General features: G+C 45.5%; 1 protein-coding gene across 1 annotated transcript in view; it reads left to right on the top strand.

Annotated features, from left to right (window-relative positions):
- The window catches only part of VPS13A (vacuolar protein sorting 13 homolog A), a 747,194-nt gene that overhangs the window by 711,085 nt on the left and 16,544 nt on the right, over window positions 1-19,565 (top strand). The window contains exons 69-70 of the mRNA XM_063913834.1: window positions 17,169-17,254; window positions 18,099-18,222. Of these exons, the coding sequence (XP_063769904.1) occupies window positions 17,169-17,254; window positions 18,099-18,222 (210 nt within the window). The remainder of the gene's footprint in view (window positions 1-17,168; window positions 17,255-18,098; window positions 18,223-19,565) is intronic.

Below are 19,565 nucleotides of genomic sequence, written 5' to 3'. Positions count from 1 at the left end.
CATCATGCATGTAAATATCTCTTGGGGCTTCTATGTTTGGGTCCTCATGCTGACATCTGCTAATGGTCGCCAATTTGAATAATACTTGGTGGACTGAGAATATCATGTATTTCTCTATCATTCATAAGGGACGCTGGAGTTCAGTACCATGGGGTATAGATGGGGTGATGAGGCGAGCCGACACTTTAAAATTTTCAATGTGTGTGACTGGCTCCTCCCCCTCTATACCCCTCTCCAGACCAGTTTTAGAAATGTGCCCAAGAGAGCCGGTAACTTCTTCTGGAACTCCAGAGATATATTTCATTTTTTATTTTAATTTATAACTTCACAACTTCTACAACAGTCTGTCAGTTTGCCCCTGCCTGGCTGCTACGAAGGGGCTGCCGGGGAGCTCGGTACCACCCTACGGGGTCTGGAGCCCGAGTCCTCGGCTGCAGGGACATCAGTCCCTGGGTGTCTTGCATCCAGCAGTTTAGACTGGGTGTAGGGGGATTTCCTAAATATCTTTAGATGTTTTCCTCCTTGCTCCCTTATGAAAGATTCTTCTTCAGTAACTTGGGCTTGTAGTCCTCTTGTCATCTTCCAGTTTTTAATATGTTTTTTCATTGACACCCCATGACTTAGGGGGCATTATTCGTGGTCACAGGAGTTGCTCATATGTGACCTCAATTCTTAGGCTTCATCCCTTAGCTGGATGACATTTTTAGGTATATAAGCGAAAGGAGAAAAATAAAAGGCGGAATAATAAAACTAAAGACAGAGACTGGGAGTCTTGTTGAGGGAGACAGTGTAATAGCAGATCATCTTAATAATTATTTTTGCTCAGTATTCACTACTGAAAGAGATGGGGAGGGGCCACAGTTAAGTTGCAGGGATATTCAGGAAAATGAAACAAGTACATTTACAGAGGAGAAGGTCCTAACAGAACTCTCAAAGCTGAAAGTAGACAAATCTATGGAACCAGATGGGATACATCCAAGGATACTAAAAGAACTTAATGAGGTTCTGATTGCACCATTGACAGACTTATTCAATCAGTCATGAGCTACAGGAGTAATTCCAGAGGACTGGAAAAGAGCGAACGTAGTCCCACTGCACAAAAGTGAAAGCAAGGAAGAGGCAAACAACTACAGACCAATGAGTCTTACATCAGTAGTACAAAGAGTTGTAGACTATCTCAAATCCAGCAATTTTCAGGATCCCAAACAGCATGGATTCACTGGGGGGAGATCATGTCAAACAAATCTTACTGACTTTTTTGACTGTGTGACTAAAGTGATTGATAAAGGTGAAGCCGTGGATATAGCTTATCTAGACTTTAGTAAGGCTTTTGACACTGTTCCACATCGCAGACTGCTAAATAAACTTGAAAGCTTGGGATTGGATACTAGGATTATTGAATGGATAAGATCTTGGTTGCAGGATAGAAAACAGAGAGTTGTGGTAAATGGAGTGCATTCACAGGAGGGAAATGTTACCAGTGGAGTACCCTAGGGATCGGTACTTGGACCAGTGCTTTTTAATATCTTTATTGGTGACATTGCAAATAGCATTAAAGGGGAAAAAAAGCCTTTTTGCGGATGACACAAAGGTATGCAACAGGGTAGACACACCAGGTGGGGTAAAACAAATGACTGAGTATATAGGTGGACTAGAGGGATGGTCAAGAGTGTGGCAATTACAGTTTAATACCAAAAAATGCAAAATCATGCACTTGGGTCTCAAAAATCCAAAGGCTAAATATAGACTTAATGGTACTATACTGGAAACTACTGAGGAGGAAAGGGATCTAGGAGTCACTATTTCAGGTGACTTAAAGGCAGGTAAGCAATGTAACAAAGCAATGAGGAAGGCTAGTCAGATGCTTGGCTGCATTGGGAGAGGAATCAGCAGCAGAAAGAAAGAAGTAATAATGCCACTGTATAGGTCATTGGTACGGCCTCATCTAGAATACTGTATTCAATTCTGGAGGCCATATCTTCAAAAGGATATTAATACATTAGAGACTGTACAAAGAAGGGCAACTAAAATGGTGCATGGCCTACATCACAAAACATACCCAGAAAGACTAAAAAATCTCAGTATGTAAAGTTTGGAGCAGAGAAGGGAAAAGGGGGGACATGATAGATATATCAGGGGCTTCAACACAGTCAAGAAAGGGACACGTAGCTCCCTGCCACCGCGCAGGAGCTGCACAGCCACCGCGCAGGAGCTGCACAGGTAGGGAGCTACTTGTCAAGTACAAAAGCATCGCCGCTGTACGGGAGGGGGGGGGGGGGGTGTAGGGCCTGACATGCGGGGCGGACTGGCCCAGTGCTGGACATCCCCCCACATGTCAGAGTAAATGATTGTAGATGTGCTAAATTTAGCACATCTGTGATCAACTCTGAATTAGCCCCATAGTCCTTACAGCAAACAAATTCTACCTTAAGTGAGCAGGTGTTTTCTATTCAAAAATTTCTATCAGTTAGTGGATTGGTGGGATCCTCCTAATTTTCTTTTTAAATATGCTATTTATTTGCTCTAGTGGCGGGTACTTTCCTAGGACAGGCATACGGCCTTCCGTAGTTTTTACTAAGTCATATCTGTGGATGCAGGCCGCCTGTAGTCCAGGTATCCCTCACCTATCAGACGGCATATGTTGTCTGGGGTGCACAGCAGGTCTCTTCATGCATTTCTTTAAGGTAAAGACTCCCTTGTCGGTCTTCTCTATGGCACATCCTGCTGGACATTCAGCTGTTTGCTCCAGGCATTGTTGGCCTTCAACATTCCATCTTAGTCCTTCGGATCTCTATTGCTATTGCAGTGTTGCAATCTTTCTGGCTACCCTTTGCAGTCTATATGCCTTCAGGGCACAATTGTGACGTTAGTCTTTGCAATAAAGTGATGGCTCCACCTTTCTTTCGATACCTGCCTTGCCAGCCTTGACATGATGTCTGGCTCACTGGCAGGACTATTGGCACGATATATGTCTCCCAGTTTTTGGTGAGATATATGTATCCCAGTTGTCTGGGTGGGTCAATGTATCGGTTGCCTCTGGGTCATACTGCATCTTAGGTTGCCTGACATCTTTTTGTCAGGTTCCACAGTTCTCTTTGTTGTGGCCTTGAGTCTCGGATTGACTGTGCAGTTTTCCGTTATTCTCAACGCTCTCCTGCCGTTTGGGAAGCTCTGGGACATCCGCATGGTACTGAACTCCAGCGTTCCCTATGGAACAGGATTTTGGTACTTACCGAAAAATCCCTTTCTGGAGTCCATAGGGGATGCTGGACGCCCACCCAGCGCTGCTCTCTTCCGACGGTGTGCTTATATACCTGGTTGCCCTTGTGGTTCTGGGTGGCTGGGTGTCCTTACGTCCTAGTGCAAGGTTTCCTTGCGTTACTGTCATTTTGCATGGTTATATGTATATATTTGTGTTTCGGAGGTTCCTGTTCTGCGGAGATCTCTCTTGCTGGCTGTTTTGCTTACCTCCTCTGTTGGTCGGGTTGCCGTCTCTCCTCGGGCACAGTTTCTTAACTGGACTGGGGAGGGGTATAGAGGGCGAGGAGCGCAGTGAGTGGGAAGATTGGCATTATATAATAATATAAAAGCGCTGTCTGGATTTTCCAGTGTCAGTTTGGTGCTGGGTGTGTGCTGGCATACTCTCTCTCTATCTCTCCTAAGGGCCTGGTTAGGGATTTGTCCCCTTATAGGTATATCCCTGTGTGTGGGGTGTCGGTACGTGCGTGTCGGCATGTCTGAAGCGGAAGGCTTCTCCAAGGAGGAGGTGGAGCAGATGAGTGGTGTGTCCCCGTCGGTAGTGCCGACTCAGGAATGGATGGACATGTGGCATATGTTGAATGCAAGTGTGGCATCTTTACATAAGAGGCTGGATAAAGCTGAATCCAGGGAGGCATCAGGGGGTCAATCCTCGGATTGGACCGACTCACAGGGCCCGTCAGGGTCTCAAAAGCGTCCCTTGTCACTAATTGTGGACACTGATACTGACACGGACTCTGATTCCAGTGTCGACTATGATGAAGCTAGATTGCACCCTCACGTGACAAAGAGTATTCAGTGTATGATTATTGCAATAAGAGATGTGTTGCATATTGCTGATGAACCCTCTGTTCCAGACACGAGGGTACACATGTTTAAGGGAAAGAAACAGATAATAAACTTTCCCCCATCTCATGAACTTAACGAGTTATTTGAAAAAGCTTGGGAGACTCCAGATAAGAGGCTGCAGATTCCCAAAAGAATTAATATGGCATACCCTTTCCCTACACAGGACAGGGTACGTTAGGAATCCTCTCCCACTGTGGACAAGGCTTTAACACGCCTGTCCAAGAAAATGGCGCTGCCGTCTCCAGACACAGCGGCCCTCAAGGACCCTGCGGACCGCAGGCAGGAGACTACATTAAAGTCTATTTATTCACATACTGGTGCTTTGCTCAGACCGGCAATTGCATCGGCATGGGTATGTAGCGCAGTTGCAGCTGGGACAGATACCCTGTCGGCTGACCTTGATACCCTAGATAGGGATGCTATTTTGTTAACTCTAGCCCATATTAAAGACGCAGTCTTGTATATGAGAGACGCTCAAAGGGACATTGGGTTGCTGGGTTCCAGAGCCAATGCCATGGCTATTTCAGCGAGACGATCCTTATGGACCTGCCAATGGACGGGTGATGCGGATTCGAAAAAGCATATGGAGGTTTTACCCTATAAGGGTAACGTGTTGTTTGGGGATGGGCTCGCGGACCTGGTTTCCACAGCTACCGTGGGTAAATCTACATTTTTACCTTTTATTCCCCAACAGCAAAAGAAAACTCCACAATATCACATGCAGTCATTTCGGTCGCAAAAGTCCAGAAGAGGTCGGGGATCCTCCTTCCTTGCCAGAGGTAAGGGTAGAGGAAAGAGAACACCTGCTTCGGCTGGTGCCCAGGAACAGAAGTCCTCCCCGGCTTCTACAAAACCCACTGCATGACGCTGGGGCTCCCCTGCGGGAGTCCGCACCAGTGGGGGCACGCCTTCGACTCTTCAGCCAGGTCTGGGTCAGGTCAGACGTGAATCCTTGGGCGTTGGAAATAGTTTCCCAAGGCTACAAACTGTAATTCGAAGAGGTGCCCCCACGCCGATTTTTCAAGTCGGCCTTACCAGCTTCTACTCCAGAGCGGGATGTAGTGTTAGCTGCAATTCAAACGCTGTGTGAACAGCAAGTAATTATCAGGGTTCCCCTGAACCAACAGGGAAAAGGGTACTATTCGACCCTTTTTGTGGTCCCGAAGCCGGATGGTTCGGTCAGACCCATTTTAAATCTAAAATCCCTAAAGCTGTACTTGAAAAGATTCAAATTCAAGATGGAATCGCTCCGAGCGGTAATAGCCAGCCTGGAGGGGGGGGGGGGATTTTATGGTGTCACTGGACATAAAGGATGCTTACCTCCATGTCCCCATATATCCCTCTCATCAGGAGTACCTGAGATTCGCTGTACAGGATTGTCATTACCAGTTTCAGATGTTGCCGTTTGGGCTTTCCATGGCCCCAAGGATTTTCACCAAGATAATGGCGGAAATGATGGTGGTCCTGCGCAAGCAAGGAGTCACAATTATCCCATACTTGGACGATCTCCTGATAAAGGTGAGATCAAGAGAGCATTGCTGAGAAACGTGTCACTCTCTCTGAGAGTACTCCAGCAACACGGTTGGATTCTCAATCTACCGAAGTCACAGTTGGTTCCAACAACTCGACTAGCGTTCCTAGGTATGACACTGGACACGGAACAAAAGAAGGTTTTTCTCCCGTTGGAAAAAGCCCAGGACCTCCAGAACATGGTCAGAGACCTGCTAAAGCCAAAAAGAGTGTCAGTTCATCAATGCACTCGTGTTCTGGGGAAAATGGTGGCAGCCTACGAGGCCATCCCCTTCGGCAGGTTCCATGCGAGGACGTTTCAATGTGACCTTCTGGACAAATGGTCCGGGTCCCATCTACAATTACATCAAAAGATAACACTGTCCCCCAGGGCCAGGGTGTCTCTTCTATGGTGGCTGCAAAGTGCTCACTCCTAGAGTGTCGCAAATTCAGCATTCAGGACTGAGTTCTGGTAACCACGGACGCGAGCCTCCGAGGATGGGGAGCAGTCACCCAAGGAAGAAATTTTCAAGGACTATGGACAAGCCAGGAGTCCTGCCTGCACATCAAAGTGTTGGAATTAAGGGCCATATACAACGGCCTTCGACAAGCGGAGAGTCTTCTTCGCAACCTACCGGTGCTGATTCAATCGGACAATGTCACAGCAGTGGCTCATGTGAACCGCCAAGGCGGGACAAGGAGCAGAGTCGCGATGGCAGAAGCCACCAGGATTCTTCGGTTGGCGGAAAATCACGTAAGCGCTCTGTCAGCTGTCTTCATTCTGGGTGTGGACAACTGGGAGGCAGACTTCCTCAGCAGACACGATCTCCATCCAGGAGAGTGGGGACTTCATCAAGAAGTCTTTGCAGAGATAATGGGTCTTTGGGGAGTTCCTCAAATAGACATGATGGCGTCACGCCTCAACAAGAAGCTTCGGAGGTACTGTGCCAGGTCCCGGGACCCTCAGGCAATAGCAGTAGACGCTCTGGTAACGCCATGAGTGTTCCAATCGGTCTACGTGTTTCCTCCTCTTCCTCTCATCACAAAGGTGTTGAGGATCATAAGGCGAAAAAGAGTACAGACAATACTCATAGTTCCAGACTGGCCTCGAAGGGCCTGGTACTCAGATCTTCAGGAGATGCTCACAGAAGATCCTTGGCCTCTTCCTCTAAGGGAGGACCTGTTGCAGCAGGGGCCCTGCATGTTCCAAGACTTACCGCAGTTACGTTTGACGGCATGGCGGTTGAACGCCGGATCCTAGCTGAGAAGGGTATTCCGGAAGAGGTCTTACCTACTCTAATAAAGGCTAGGAAAGAGGTGACTGCAAAACATTATCACCGTATCTGGTGGAAATATGTCTCTTGGTGTGAAACCAAGAATGCTACTATGGAAGATTTCCATTTGGGTCGTTTTCTCCACTTCCTACAGACAGGAGTGGATATAGGCCTAAAATTAGGCTCTGTTAAGGTACAGATTTTGGCTCTGTCGATATTCTTTCAGAAAGAATTGGCTTCTCTTCCAGAAGTCCAGACTTTTGTAAAGGGAGTGCTACACATCCAGCCTCCTTTTGTGCCCCCAGTGGCACCATGGGACCTGAACGTGGTGTTGCAGATCCTAAACTCACACTGGTTTGAACCCCTTAACACGATTGAAATTTCTCACCTGGAAGGTGGTCATGTTATTGGCCTTGGCATCTGCAAGGCAGGTGTCAGAATTAGCGGCCTTGTCTCACAAGAGCCCCTACTTGATTTTTCATGTTGATAGAGCGGAATTGAGGACTCGTTTGTTCTGTATGCAGCCAACAAGATTGGCGCGCCTGCTTCAAAGCAGACTATTGCTCGCTGGATCTGTAACACGATTCAGCAGGCGTATGTTACGGCTGGATAGCCGTTACCACATTCAGTAAAGGCCCACTAGGAAGGTGGGCTCTTCTTGGGCGGCTGCCCGGGGCGTCTCGGCATTACAGCTTTGCCGAGCAGCGACTTGGTCGGGGTCAAACACTTGCTAAATTCTACAAGTTTGATACGCTGACTGATGAGGACCTAGCATTTGCTCAGTCGGTGTTGCAGTGTCATCCGCACTCTCCCGCCCGATTGGGAGCTTTGGTATGAACCCCATGGTCCTTACGGAGTCCCCAGCATCCTCTAGGACGTAAGAGAAAATAAGATTTTAAACCTACCGGTAAATCTATTTCTCCTAGTCCGTAGAGGATGCTGGGCGCCCGTCCCAGTGCGGAAAATCTGCAAGACTTGTATATAGTTATTGCTTACATAAGGGTTATGTTACAGTTGGAATCGGTCTTGGACCGTTGCTGTTGTTTGTTCATACTGTTAACTGGTTATGTGTATTCCAGGTTATATGGTATGATTGGTGTGGGCTGGTATGAATCTTGCCCTTAGATTTACAAAATCCTTTCCTCGTATTGTCCATCTCCTCTGGGCACAGTTCTCTAGCTGAGGTCTGGAGGAGGGGCATAGAGGGAGGAGCCAGTGCACACCCATACTAAAAGTTCTTTATAGGTGCCCATGTCTCCTGCGGAGCCCGTCTATACCCCTTGGTCCTTACGGAGTCCCCAGCATCCTCTACGGACTAGGAGAAATAGATTTACCGGTAGGTTTAAAATCTTATTTTTTTGGTACCCACCATGAATTCCATTTCTCTTATTCCACATGGGGAACACTGCGCTCACACCCTCTTGTTGTACACTCTGTGTTTGTTCTCTCTCAGGTCTGAGTGGGGCTCTGTTGAGTGTTTATTTTCTTAGACTCTCTTATGGGCTATGTGAAATTAATGATTGGCTGATGGGATGTACAAGGGGAGGGCTTAGCTTTAAACAGGTTTAGAGGGATATCCAATTATCCCCGTTAAATCATCGGGTCCAAAAAAATGGGCGTTTTCGGACGTTTTTCTGACTTTTTTCCGATTGAGTTGAGTTGGATACGTGGAAGTCACTGCAGGGAAATCTACGTTTCTCCCCTCCGGGGCCCCACCGGCTAGGCGTTCCTACCCGGGCCATCTGTTCAGTCCTTTTGGTGTAACAGATTTCGATCTAGTGCCAGGGGTGCCTCCAATGCGACTAGAGGCACCAGAGGTAAGACAAAAAGACCTGCAAACACCGGTTCTCAGGAACAGAGCACCAGTTCTGCTTCCACTAAGTCCTCACATGACGGTGCCCACCCACACCGAGGGGAATTCGAGGTGGGAGCTCAACTGCGCCACTTCAGCCGCGTCTGGGAGGTTTCCTGCCAGGATACCTGGGTCAGGGACCTCACTTCTCAGGGCTACAAGCTGAAGTTTGACGGTGCTCCTCCCCAATGCTTTTTCAAATTAAGATTACCAGCTTTGGAGGTTACGCAAGATACGTTGCAAAAAGCCATCCAAAAGTTGGTCCATTCATTGTTCCAGTACCGATACCACAATGAGGCAGGGGTTATTATTCTATCCTGTTTGTGGTACCGGATGGTTAGGTAAGGCCCATTTTGAATCTAAAGTCCTTGAACCCTTACCTACAGGTTTTCAAGTTCAAAATGGAATCCTTGAGAGCAGTGATTGCGGGCCTGGAAGAATAGGAATTCATGGTTTCTTTGGATATCAAAGACGCCTACCTTCATATTCCTATTTGGCCACCTCATCAGGCTTATCTGAGGTTTGCCTTGCTGGACGACCACTACCAGTTCCAGGCACTGCCCTTCGCCTGTCCACAGCACCGAGGGTATTCACAAAGGTAATTACAGAGATGATGTTCCAGCTCCGTGTCCAGTGGGTCAATGTTGTCCCTTACCTGGACGATCTTCTGATAAAAGCAAGATCCAGGGAGCTTTTATTGCTCCATATCGACCGCACTATCCAACTTCTGTCACACCATGGGTGGATTCTCAATTTACAGAAGTCCCACCTGGAGCCAACTCAGCGGCTCCTGTTCCTGGGGATGTTACTGGATACTGTGGTCCAGAAGGTTTTCCTTCCGGAGGACAAAACGACAACACTTCAGGAGATGGTCCGCATGCTGCTCCGACCTGCTTGAGTTTCCATCCATCTCTGCATAAGAATATTGAGGAAGATGGTCGCCTCATACGAGGCGATCCAATATGAGAGGTTCCATGCCAGTACATTTCAACTGGATCTCCGGAGCAAGTGGTCCGGATCACATCTACAGATGCACCTGATGATACGGCTGTCACCTCAGGCCAGGATTTCCTTCCTGTGCTGGCTGCAGTTCTCCAATCTCCTGGAAGGCCGGAGTTTCGGGATTCAGGATTGGATCCTCCTCAAATTGGATGCGAGTTTGAGGATGGGGAGCTGTCACCCAAGGGGCGCAGTTCCAGGGCAGGTGGTCAGCCCACGAAGCCCTCCTTCCGATCAACATTCTGGAACTTCGGGCGATCTACAATGCTCTGCTTCAGGCCTCTCCTCTGCTCAAGGATCTCGCATTCCAAGTACAGTCGGACAACGTTACAGCAGTGGCATACATCAGTCGGCAAGGAAGGACAAAAAGCAGAGCCTGCATGTGAGAGGTGTCAAAGATACTCCACTGGGCAGAAAGAAATGCAAGCGCAATGTCGGCAATCTTCATTCCGGGAGTGGACAACTGGGAAGCCGACTTCCTGAGTTGTCACGATCTCCACCTGGGGGAGTGGGAGCTCCACCATCAGGTGTTTCAGCAGATTATCGACCGGTGGGGCTGCCCATAATTAGACATGATGGCTTCTCGTCTCAACAAGAAGCTTCACTGGTATTGCTCACGAACCAGGGACCCTCGGGCGAGGGCAGTGGATGCACTGACGTCACCTTGGCCTTACCGGCTGGTCTACCTGTTTCCTCTGATTCTGTTGCTCCCAAGTGTGCTCAAGTGAATCAGGAATCAAGGAGTCCAGGCAATTCTTATTGCCCCAGATTGGCCTCGGAGGGCGTGGTACGCTGATCTTCTGGACATGGCCGTCGAAGACCCTTGGCCTCTACCACTAAGAAGAGATCTTCTTCAACAAGGACCGTCCATCTACCCGGATTTACAGTGACTTCGTTTGACGGCATGGAGGTTGACCGGAACATCCTAGGTCACAAGGGCCTTTCCAAAAATGTATTGCTACCATGGTTCAGGCCAGGAAACCTGTGATGTCAAAACACTATCATCATATCTGGAGAAGATATGTCTCCTGGGGCCAGATGCACCATCGCTTGGAAAGTGATAAAATGGAGAGTGAAAAAGTACCAGCCAATCAACTCCTAACTGCCATTTTTCAAGCACAGCCTGTGACATGGCAGTTAGGACCTGATTGGCTGGTACTTTATCACTTTCCATTTTATCACTTTCTAAGTGATGATACATCTAGCCCCTAGTGCGAGGAACGCACGTATCCGCCTGTAGAGTTCCACTTGGGACGTTCCTTACGTTTCCTGCAGGCTGGTGTGGATAAGGGCTTACGTCCGGGTTCCGTTAAGGTCCAGATTTCAGCTCTCTCTATTTTTTTCCAGAAGAAATTGGCACTGGTGCCAGAAGTTCAGACCTTCTTGCAAGGGGTACTCCACATACAACCTCCTTTTGTGCCGCCTACTACACCCTGGGAATTTAATGTGGTGTTGGAATTTCTACCGTCATCCTGGTTTGAACCTCTGATGATGGTAGAAGACAAGTTCCTCACATGGAAGACGGTGATGTTACTGGCCCTGGCTTCTGCTAGACGTGTCTCAGAATTGGGGCCTTGTCATGTGAAAATCCTACCTGGTCTTTTACGAGGACAGAGCGGAGCTCAGGACTAGACAGCAGTTCCTGCCGAAGGTTGTCTCTGCGTTTCACCTGAATCAACCTATTGTGGTTCCATCAAGTTCTGACGCTTCTGCTCCTCCGGAGGCATTGGATTCTGTGCGAGCCTTGAAGATGTATGTCAAGCGGACGGCTCGGATCAGAAAGACAGATTCCTTGTTCGTGCTCTATGATGCACAGAAAAAGGGTTGTCCTGCTTCAAAGTAGTCCATTGCTTGTTGGCTTAGGCTTACTATCCAACAGGTCTATGTGTCGGCAGCCTTACCTGTTCCTAAGTGTCTGAAGGCCCATTCTACAAGATCGGTGGGCTCTTCCTGGGCGGCTGCCCGTGGAGTCTCGGCCTTGCTGCTACCTGGTCGGGGAAGAACACTTTTGTGAAGTTCTACAAATTTGATACCCTGGCCAAAGAGGATACCCAGTTTGGGCAGGCGGTGCTGTAGAAGTCTCTGCACGTTCCCGCCTGTTCTGGAAGCTTTGGGACGTCCCCATCGTACTAAGTCTCCCCAATATCCCTTATGGATGCTAGAGAAAATAGGATTTTAGTTACCTACCGGTAAATCCTTTTCTCGTAGTCCATAAGGGATATTGGGCGCCCACCTCAATGCGTTGACTTTTCTGCAAGTTCTCTTTTATTTGGTTACCTGTTCAGCGGTTGTTGTATGTTCGTGGTGTGCTGGTGTATAAATCTCACCACTCATTGTTTTAATGTTCCTTCTCTCATATATGTCCTTTCTCCTTCGGGCACTGTTTTACCTATAACTGCCTGTGGGAGGGGGCATAGAGGGGAGGAGCCAGCACACCCAGTGAAAAAATTTAAAGTGTACCGGCTCCCTTGGACCCCATCTATACCCCATCGCATTAATTCTCCCCAATATTCCTTATGGACTACGAGAAAAGGATTTACCAGTAGGTAATTAAAATCCTATTTTAGTTCAGAGCCCTGAACCTACACTTATACATCTCTACCCCTCCCAGGTTCTACCCCGTCAGAAATCCCCATGTTGGGTTATATAATGGTGAGGGTACCTTCCTACTGCATAAACCTCATTTGTCAGATCCGCTTCTGTTTTGTTTAAATGAAAGCAGTTCTTCCTTTTGCAGTTGTATTTTATTCTGTTTTGGTTTATTATGCTTTCACACACTGCTATGATGTTTGAATTTTCTGTATTATATGGCGGGTTTTCATGTGTACCCCCCTACCTTTTGTGTACCCCTTTGCCCCTTATTTAAACATTTTAATATTTTCAATAAAAACTATTGATGATAAAATAATTATTGCACACAGAACATTACATTACTGTATATAGATTTTGTAAGACTGCCTGGTGTAAAGTTAGTAAGCAAGCTGTGGCTTATGTGAGTGCTAATTCAGGAAATTTAAAATGTCAATACTATTCAAACACTCCATGTTTGGCTTTGAACACTATTGCCGTTTTAAATGCATTGCTCATACATGCCCCTTTGACTTAATTGGGCATCATGCTAAGATAAAATGCATTCATAGCTTATATTTTTGCTTTAACTTAAAGGTAATGTTGAGCAATCAATATTGCTGCTTCGTAGTGCTGGAGCTGTGAGTTTAGCTTTAACTCTTGGATGCTAGGATGTTTGCACATTCTCTCTATTCTGTGTTTCTACCATAATCTTTAGTTTCCTGGCACTGCATAAATAATAATTTGTAAAACCTCAGAGGGATATTTTTTATGTATTCTTGTTCATAAGCTGTTTTAAGGCTCTATAATTATGAGGAAAGTGTGAGTGAGTGCCCACTAGTGATCAGCACCAATAAGCACTGCTCTGTTTAGAACCATGCTTGTACTAGATATTAGGATTCAGAATGGGATCCCAACGGTCATAAGACCAGAGCCAGAATCCCGACAGGCGGGACCCAGATGGCAACCGCAGTGTGTTCCATCGTGGGCTAGCTTTGCTCGCCACGCTCATTTATCTCCCCTCAGAGGGTGACGTGGACCACCCCCTGAGTGGGGATTCCGGCGTCTGTATCCTGACCACCAGGATCCCGACAGCCGGGAAACTAACTGCTTCACGATTAGCTATATATGTGCAATGCATACTATTTCTGTATGTTTCCTGTCAATGTAATGTGAATAAAGCCTCACTACAAATGGGGCAGATGATTTTATTATAATTTCAGAAGAAGAAAATACATGGTTCATTCTAAACATTTTTGAAAATTAAAAACTCACCCGGAACGGTTAATCCAAAGGAAGTTATAAGGAGGCCCTAAAGGAATGTTAAAGATGGTCCAGTAACAAAATTAAAAACATTTGAAAACTGATAATATTTCTCATCATATATGATCTAATGTAAAAAATAATGCACGTTTTCAAAGAAAGGTGCATCAATCATTCTTCGGTTTATTGTCAGATATGCTGAAAAGGTAACTCCTTTTTTTTCTTTTTTACTTACATACCACACAAATGATTTGCAAATTGTTTTGAACCTGTTTAGTTCCTTGAGCTAAAAAGTAAGCATGTTAGTTAAGTTGTTTCTAAGCAAGAAAAAAAGGCATTTGTTTCCCCCAGCACCCTGAATGATAACCGTAACCAGATATAAATTCCACATGATAACAGAATTCAGAGATCTTCGTTACACATATTTGCGCAAATGTGTGAATAAGCCCCAAAGCCGCATCAAGGTGTCTCTGTATATTTGGGGTCCCTAGCGCTATATCTAGGTGCAGGGTGTGGCACCCCAAAACACCAGCATAAGCCAGAAAGCCCAGCGTAGCATACCAGTGAAAAAACTATAGTGTTAATAAATTAGTATTTAGGAAGCCAAAGCTATAGAGAATGTGATACAAAAATGAAATGCAATTAAAATAGAGAAATAGTGTTAAGAAATTAATAAGTGAAAAGTGTTAATAGAATGTAAAGGTATGCAACACTAAGGCCATCCAGCTCAGCCAGTCCAGAGGCACCACACCTCACACCTCCTTTACCCCAATCTGGGTCTAAGATTAACCAGCAAGGAGCCACATGATAATGGCTCCTTACTACAATATGTCTAAGCTAAGAGCTACCTACCTTGGAGTAACCCCATAATGCTCCCTGTGGCATCTCAGGGCCTGCACCTCCTCCTAATGCAGGAACCTCTCTGCCTCTCACAACAAACATATATATTGGTAGATGCTCAATTAGCTTAGTGATATCATTCAGGTGCTCGAAAGGGAGGGGTATTTCTAAGCAAGAAAAAAAGGCATTTGTTTCCCCCAGCACGCTGAATGATAACCGTAACCAGATATAAATTCCAAATGATAACAGAATTCAGAGATCTTCGTTACACATATTTGCGCAAATGTGTGAATAAGCCCCAAAGCCGCATCAAGGCGTCTCTGTATATTTGGGGTCCCTAGCGCTATATCTAGGTGCAGGGTGTGGCACCCCAAAACACCAGCATAAGCCAGAAAGCCCAGCGTAGCATACCAGTGAAAAAACTATAGTGTTAATAAATTAGTATTTTGGAAGCCGAAGCTATAGAGAAAGTGATACAAAAATGAAATGCAATAGAAATAGTGTTAAGAAATTAATAAGTGAAAAGTGTTAATAGAATGTAAAGGTATGCCACACTAAGGCCATCCAGCTCAGCGAGTCCAGAGGCACCACACCTCACACCTCCATTACCCCAATCTGGGTCTAAGATTAACCAGCAAGGAGGCACATGATAATGGCTCCTTACTACAATATGTCTAAGCTAAGAGCTACCTACCTTGGAGCAACCCCATAATGCTCCCTGTGGCATGTCAGGGCCTGCACCTCCTCCTAATGCAGGAACCTCTCTGCCTCTCACAACAAACATATATATTGGTAGATGCTCAATTAGCTTAGTGATATCATTCAGGTGCTCGAAAGGGAGGGGTATTTCTAAGCAAGAAAAAAAGGCATTTGTTTACCCCAGCACCCTGAATGATAACCGTAACCAGATATAAATTCCATTTGAATTCCAATGAATTTATATCTGGTTACGGTTATCATTCAGGGTGCTGGGGGAAACAAATGCCTTTTTTTGCAGGCTTAGAAATACCCCTCCCTTTCGAGCACCTGAATGATATCACTAAGCTAATTGAGCATCTGCCAATATATATGTTAGTTAAGTTGTTTCAAATGAATATGTTTCAAGCACAGGAGTGGTATGCAGCAAAGCATGCTACAACCTGTGCCAAACAAGTGGCCTTAGCTGGTGGCTTAGTCAGGAAAGTGTCTAAGGTATCATTGTTTGTCTAGAAAAGGGCTGTCCAGCTTGTGATACGAAAAAGTGAGCTGCACCTCTGAAACCCACACCAATATATGGAACATGTACCATAAATAACCAGCAGCTGTTTACAGGTTGTACTACCTATTAGAAGTTTTCGAAAGGATCGCATAGTTACAGTAATTAGCTGCAGTATATTTAGACTGTCTGTTGGACTGAAGCATGAATTGGACAACCTAAGTGTCAAGGTATACTGGGCCTGATTCATAGGTGGATGGCTATGCGATCACGGTCGTAGAGTATGTACGAATTGTGCAAATGGCTGCGTAAGCCTTGCCAGTATATACATGCATGAGGTGGACTATGCAAAGTATGAGAGGCCCATTTTAATTTCCTGAGAACAGCAGACATCTGTCGCAGACTGAAGCCACGCCACCATCGGCTCAATATCAGTCGCACCTTGACGGCTAGAGTAAAATCTGTATAGCGCAGAGTCAACCTTGCACCTTAAACAAAAAAATGACCTCTGGACTGTGTTTTTGTGATAGCGAGCACAGACAGAAGTATAAACCCGCCAATGACACTCCCTCAACACCCCCCCAAATCCTGCCTCTTTTAGTGTTCACTTTTGGCCACCACACCAACTCTACCCAGGAATGCCCAGAAATTGCAGTGTTCTTCTCAGATCATTACATTCCGGACAAGGAGCCTGATTCAGGTCCAAACGGTAGAGGGGCTCATGCCGCAAATTACCGCATGCGCTGGACCTGTACTGCACATGTAAAGTATGGTTCTGTGATGTCAGAAGGAGACCGGCTGCAGACTTGTCAGTGATTGACAGTCTGCTGCCGCTTGGGGGCTGCGACGCCCACCGTTTACCATGCTAGTGCTATCGCTGCTGCTTCCATGTAAGCAGCAGCAATAGCACCTCCAACCACATCTGAATCAGGCCCAAGTTGTAAATGCCGCCACAAAACTTGGTTTGTGCGTGCTCAGTAAGTGCTGAATTGGCTTTTTGTAAATGTGCAGTAACAAATAATCGCTCAACTGTGTAAATACTGACATAGCGTACTAGTCAGACCTAATGTCCCTAGAACATAAGGGATGACTATGATGTGTCCCTTTATTACTTGAGTAGGAGTACTGCCAAACCTATGGATCAAACAACAGTCAAAAAGTATGCCATGAATTTATTCCAAATAAATAACCTTTTTACACAGAAACCTCCAAGTAATTCCGTACAGGCGTGACAGTATGGTGGGATGTATTTTAAATATGGATAATCATGCACTTTTAATTAAATATGCATTTTTACTGCATTTTACTTTTCATCGGCTCACTTAAGTGTTGTTTGTTTTTTTGTTGTTTTTCTGCTTAATTTGTGTTTCTGTACAATATCGAGATAAGTGATATATTGGTTTGTGTGGCAATTTTTTAGAATGTAGTAATGTTGCGGACTCATCCTTTGCTATAATGTTGACTTGATTTTTATTCCCAAAGTAGTGTGATGACTTACTTTCAGACTTGATAATCACAAGATTTTGACTGCCACTAATTGCTTGTTTCTTTTCTTTTGTAGAAAATTGAAAATGGAAGATTTGCCAAATGTAAATATTTTGCTCATTCAATGGTCAATAACACGGATATGTTAATGGTGATGAAAAAGTATGTTGTTTGTATGTTTGTTTTTTTTAGTGTGGGGGAGTAATTAAATTGTTTCTCAATCAGTTTAGAAATTTTATTGTAATCAAGAGTGAAAATGCCAAAACCGTTTTGCCTTCCACATTTGGCACAAATATTTTACAATTACATGCGCAATTTGGTTTTTATTGTTCCCAGTTCTGTCCCGGCTGTACCACAGACCACAGAGATCATCAGTGTTCTAGCTCTGTTCACAGACTGTAAATTCTGTGTAATGTTGTACATAAATATAGCATGGAATGGTAATGCAAGTCAGAATTGCACACCTCTCCGTAATGGACTAATCCGGGGCAAAATTTAATTGTAGTGCAACTACTGTACTCTTTGGTGGGTGTTATTCATTAACGTTACGCAAAGGTGCAAAACTGCACCAAAACCATGACAACTAGCAATTAGCTTTTATGTGTCTAATGCAAGTTGAACAATGGAAGTAAATGACTTATTGGTTGCTGTGGATTTAGTGCACATTTGTACCTTGCAATGTTAATAAATAACCCTCCCTGAACATTTTCCTGGCAATATGGGATGTTGGCTTTCATTAATTCTCATGAATGTTAATACCTGCCCAAAATATTGGTAACCATGAACCGCAAACATGTACAAATGTGAAATCAGAATAAAAATGATTGTTGTTCTACACATTAAATGCAACACATATTATATTGTCTTTTCTGATACATGTTTAATGTTCAGTTGTGTGTACTTTTTCTTTTAAGGGAAAAGGGAGTTTAATTGCATGGCGTGATGTTGTGATTGCCCAATTGCAAGTCTCCTGTTAACTGTTATATAATCTCACTTTTTTTTCCAGTGGTATTTTATTTGTTACAAAAGGAACATTTGGACAACTTACTTGTGAATGGCAGTATAGTTTTGATGAGTTTACCAAAGATCCGGCTATTGTGAGTGGTAGAAGATTGCGCATTGAAGCAAAGGTACCGTATAGTAAGGCTTTATTTTTCTATTTAAATACTTGAATTAAAAAATAAAAGAGAGAACATCTTCTCACTAAATTATAAAAAAAACAACAACAACGTTTGGCCAAATGTGATACGGTCCGAATTGACAGAATGTGCGAGTTTAGCACTTAATGCACACATTTTTGCAAAATCGCCCAATGTAATATGATGTGGGCGCATGCAGACTCACATGTTTCCCACAAGTCGCATAAAGCAAACGCACATCAAGATGTTTTCCATGGGAAAACATTAAACCCACCCAAATTTAATAGGATGTGAGTTTTAAACTCGCACCCAAAACCTAACCAAAAAGTCGCCTATAAATAGACCAGCTTTTAATAGGCAAGTTTGACAGAAGCATACACAGATCAGTGAAATCTGTGCATGATTCTGTCTGTAACAGTTAATTATAAGTTACAAATAAAAAAACAAAAAATTATGTGAGGTCTCCCCCCAGAAACGGGTGGTCTTCAGTATGCCGGCGGTCGGGCTCTCGGCGCTCAGTATACCGCCGCCGGGAGCCCGACAGCCGGCATACCGACACTTATTCTCCCTCGTGGGGGTCCACGACCCCCCTGGAGGGAGAATAAAATAGTGTGGCGCGCCACCGTGCCCGTAGCGTGGCGAGCACAGCGAGCCCGCAAGGGGCTCATTTGCGCTCGCCACACTGTCGGTAAGCCGGCGGTCGGGCTCCCGGCGCCGGTATGCTGGTCGCCGGGAGCCCGGCCGCCGGCATATCGTAGTGAACTCCCAGAAACATAGTCCTGGTTGGAAAAATACAGGGGAAAAATTTGTGAGGTTCCCCTGTATTTTAACAACCAGTACCAGGCTCTTGGACCGGTCCTTGTACCAAAATCACGATGCTGAAAAAGACGTAGGGGTCCCCCATATTTTTTAAACCAGCACCGGTCTCCACTAGCCAGAGAGGTAATGCCACAGCCGGGGAACGCGTTTATATTGGTCCGGCAGCTGTAGCATTACCCCCCCAACTTGTCAGTCCTGGCCTGGGTACCCTGGGGGAGGGAGGACCCCCATGAAAGGCCCCCTCCAGGCACCCAAAGATGGGGCTGAAGCCCAAGGCTATCCTCGGCAAGCCTGGAGGGTGGGTGCTGAGTTGATAGCATTAAAGTGTAAAAAGTAAGTAGTAATAATGTCTTTTCCAGGTGGAACGACAGGTCTCAGCAAGCTTCCTCTGTATGCTTTTACTTGGAGAACTACAAGTACCAGCATGCTGGCCATTAAGGGCACGCTGTTACCTGTAGTCCTCCTGTAAAAATAAAATATTTAAAAAGACAATACACGCACCGTAGAAAGTAAAG

Source organism: Pseudophryne corroboree, chromosome 1, assembly GCF_028390025.1.
Source record: "Pseudophryne corroboree isolate aPseCor3 chromosome 1, aPseCor3.hap2, whole genome shotgun sequence".
Taxonomy (NCBI): Eukaryota; Metazoa; Chordata; class Amphibia; order Anura; family Myobatrachidae; genus Pseudophryne; species Pseudophryne corroboree.
Note: the sequence above shows the minus strand (reverse complement) of the source record. Positions and strands in the feature narration are given on the sequence as shown.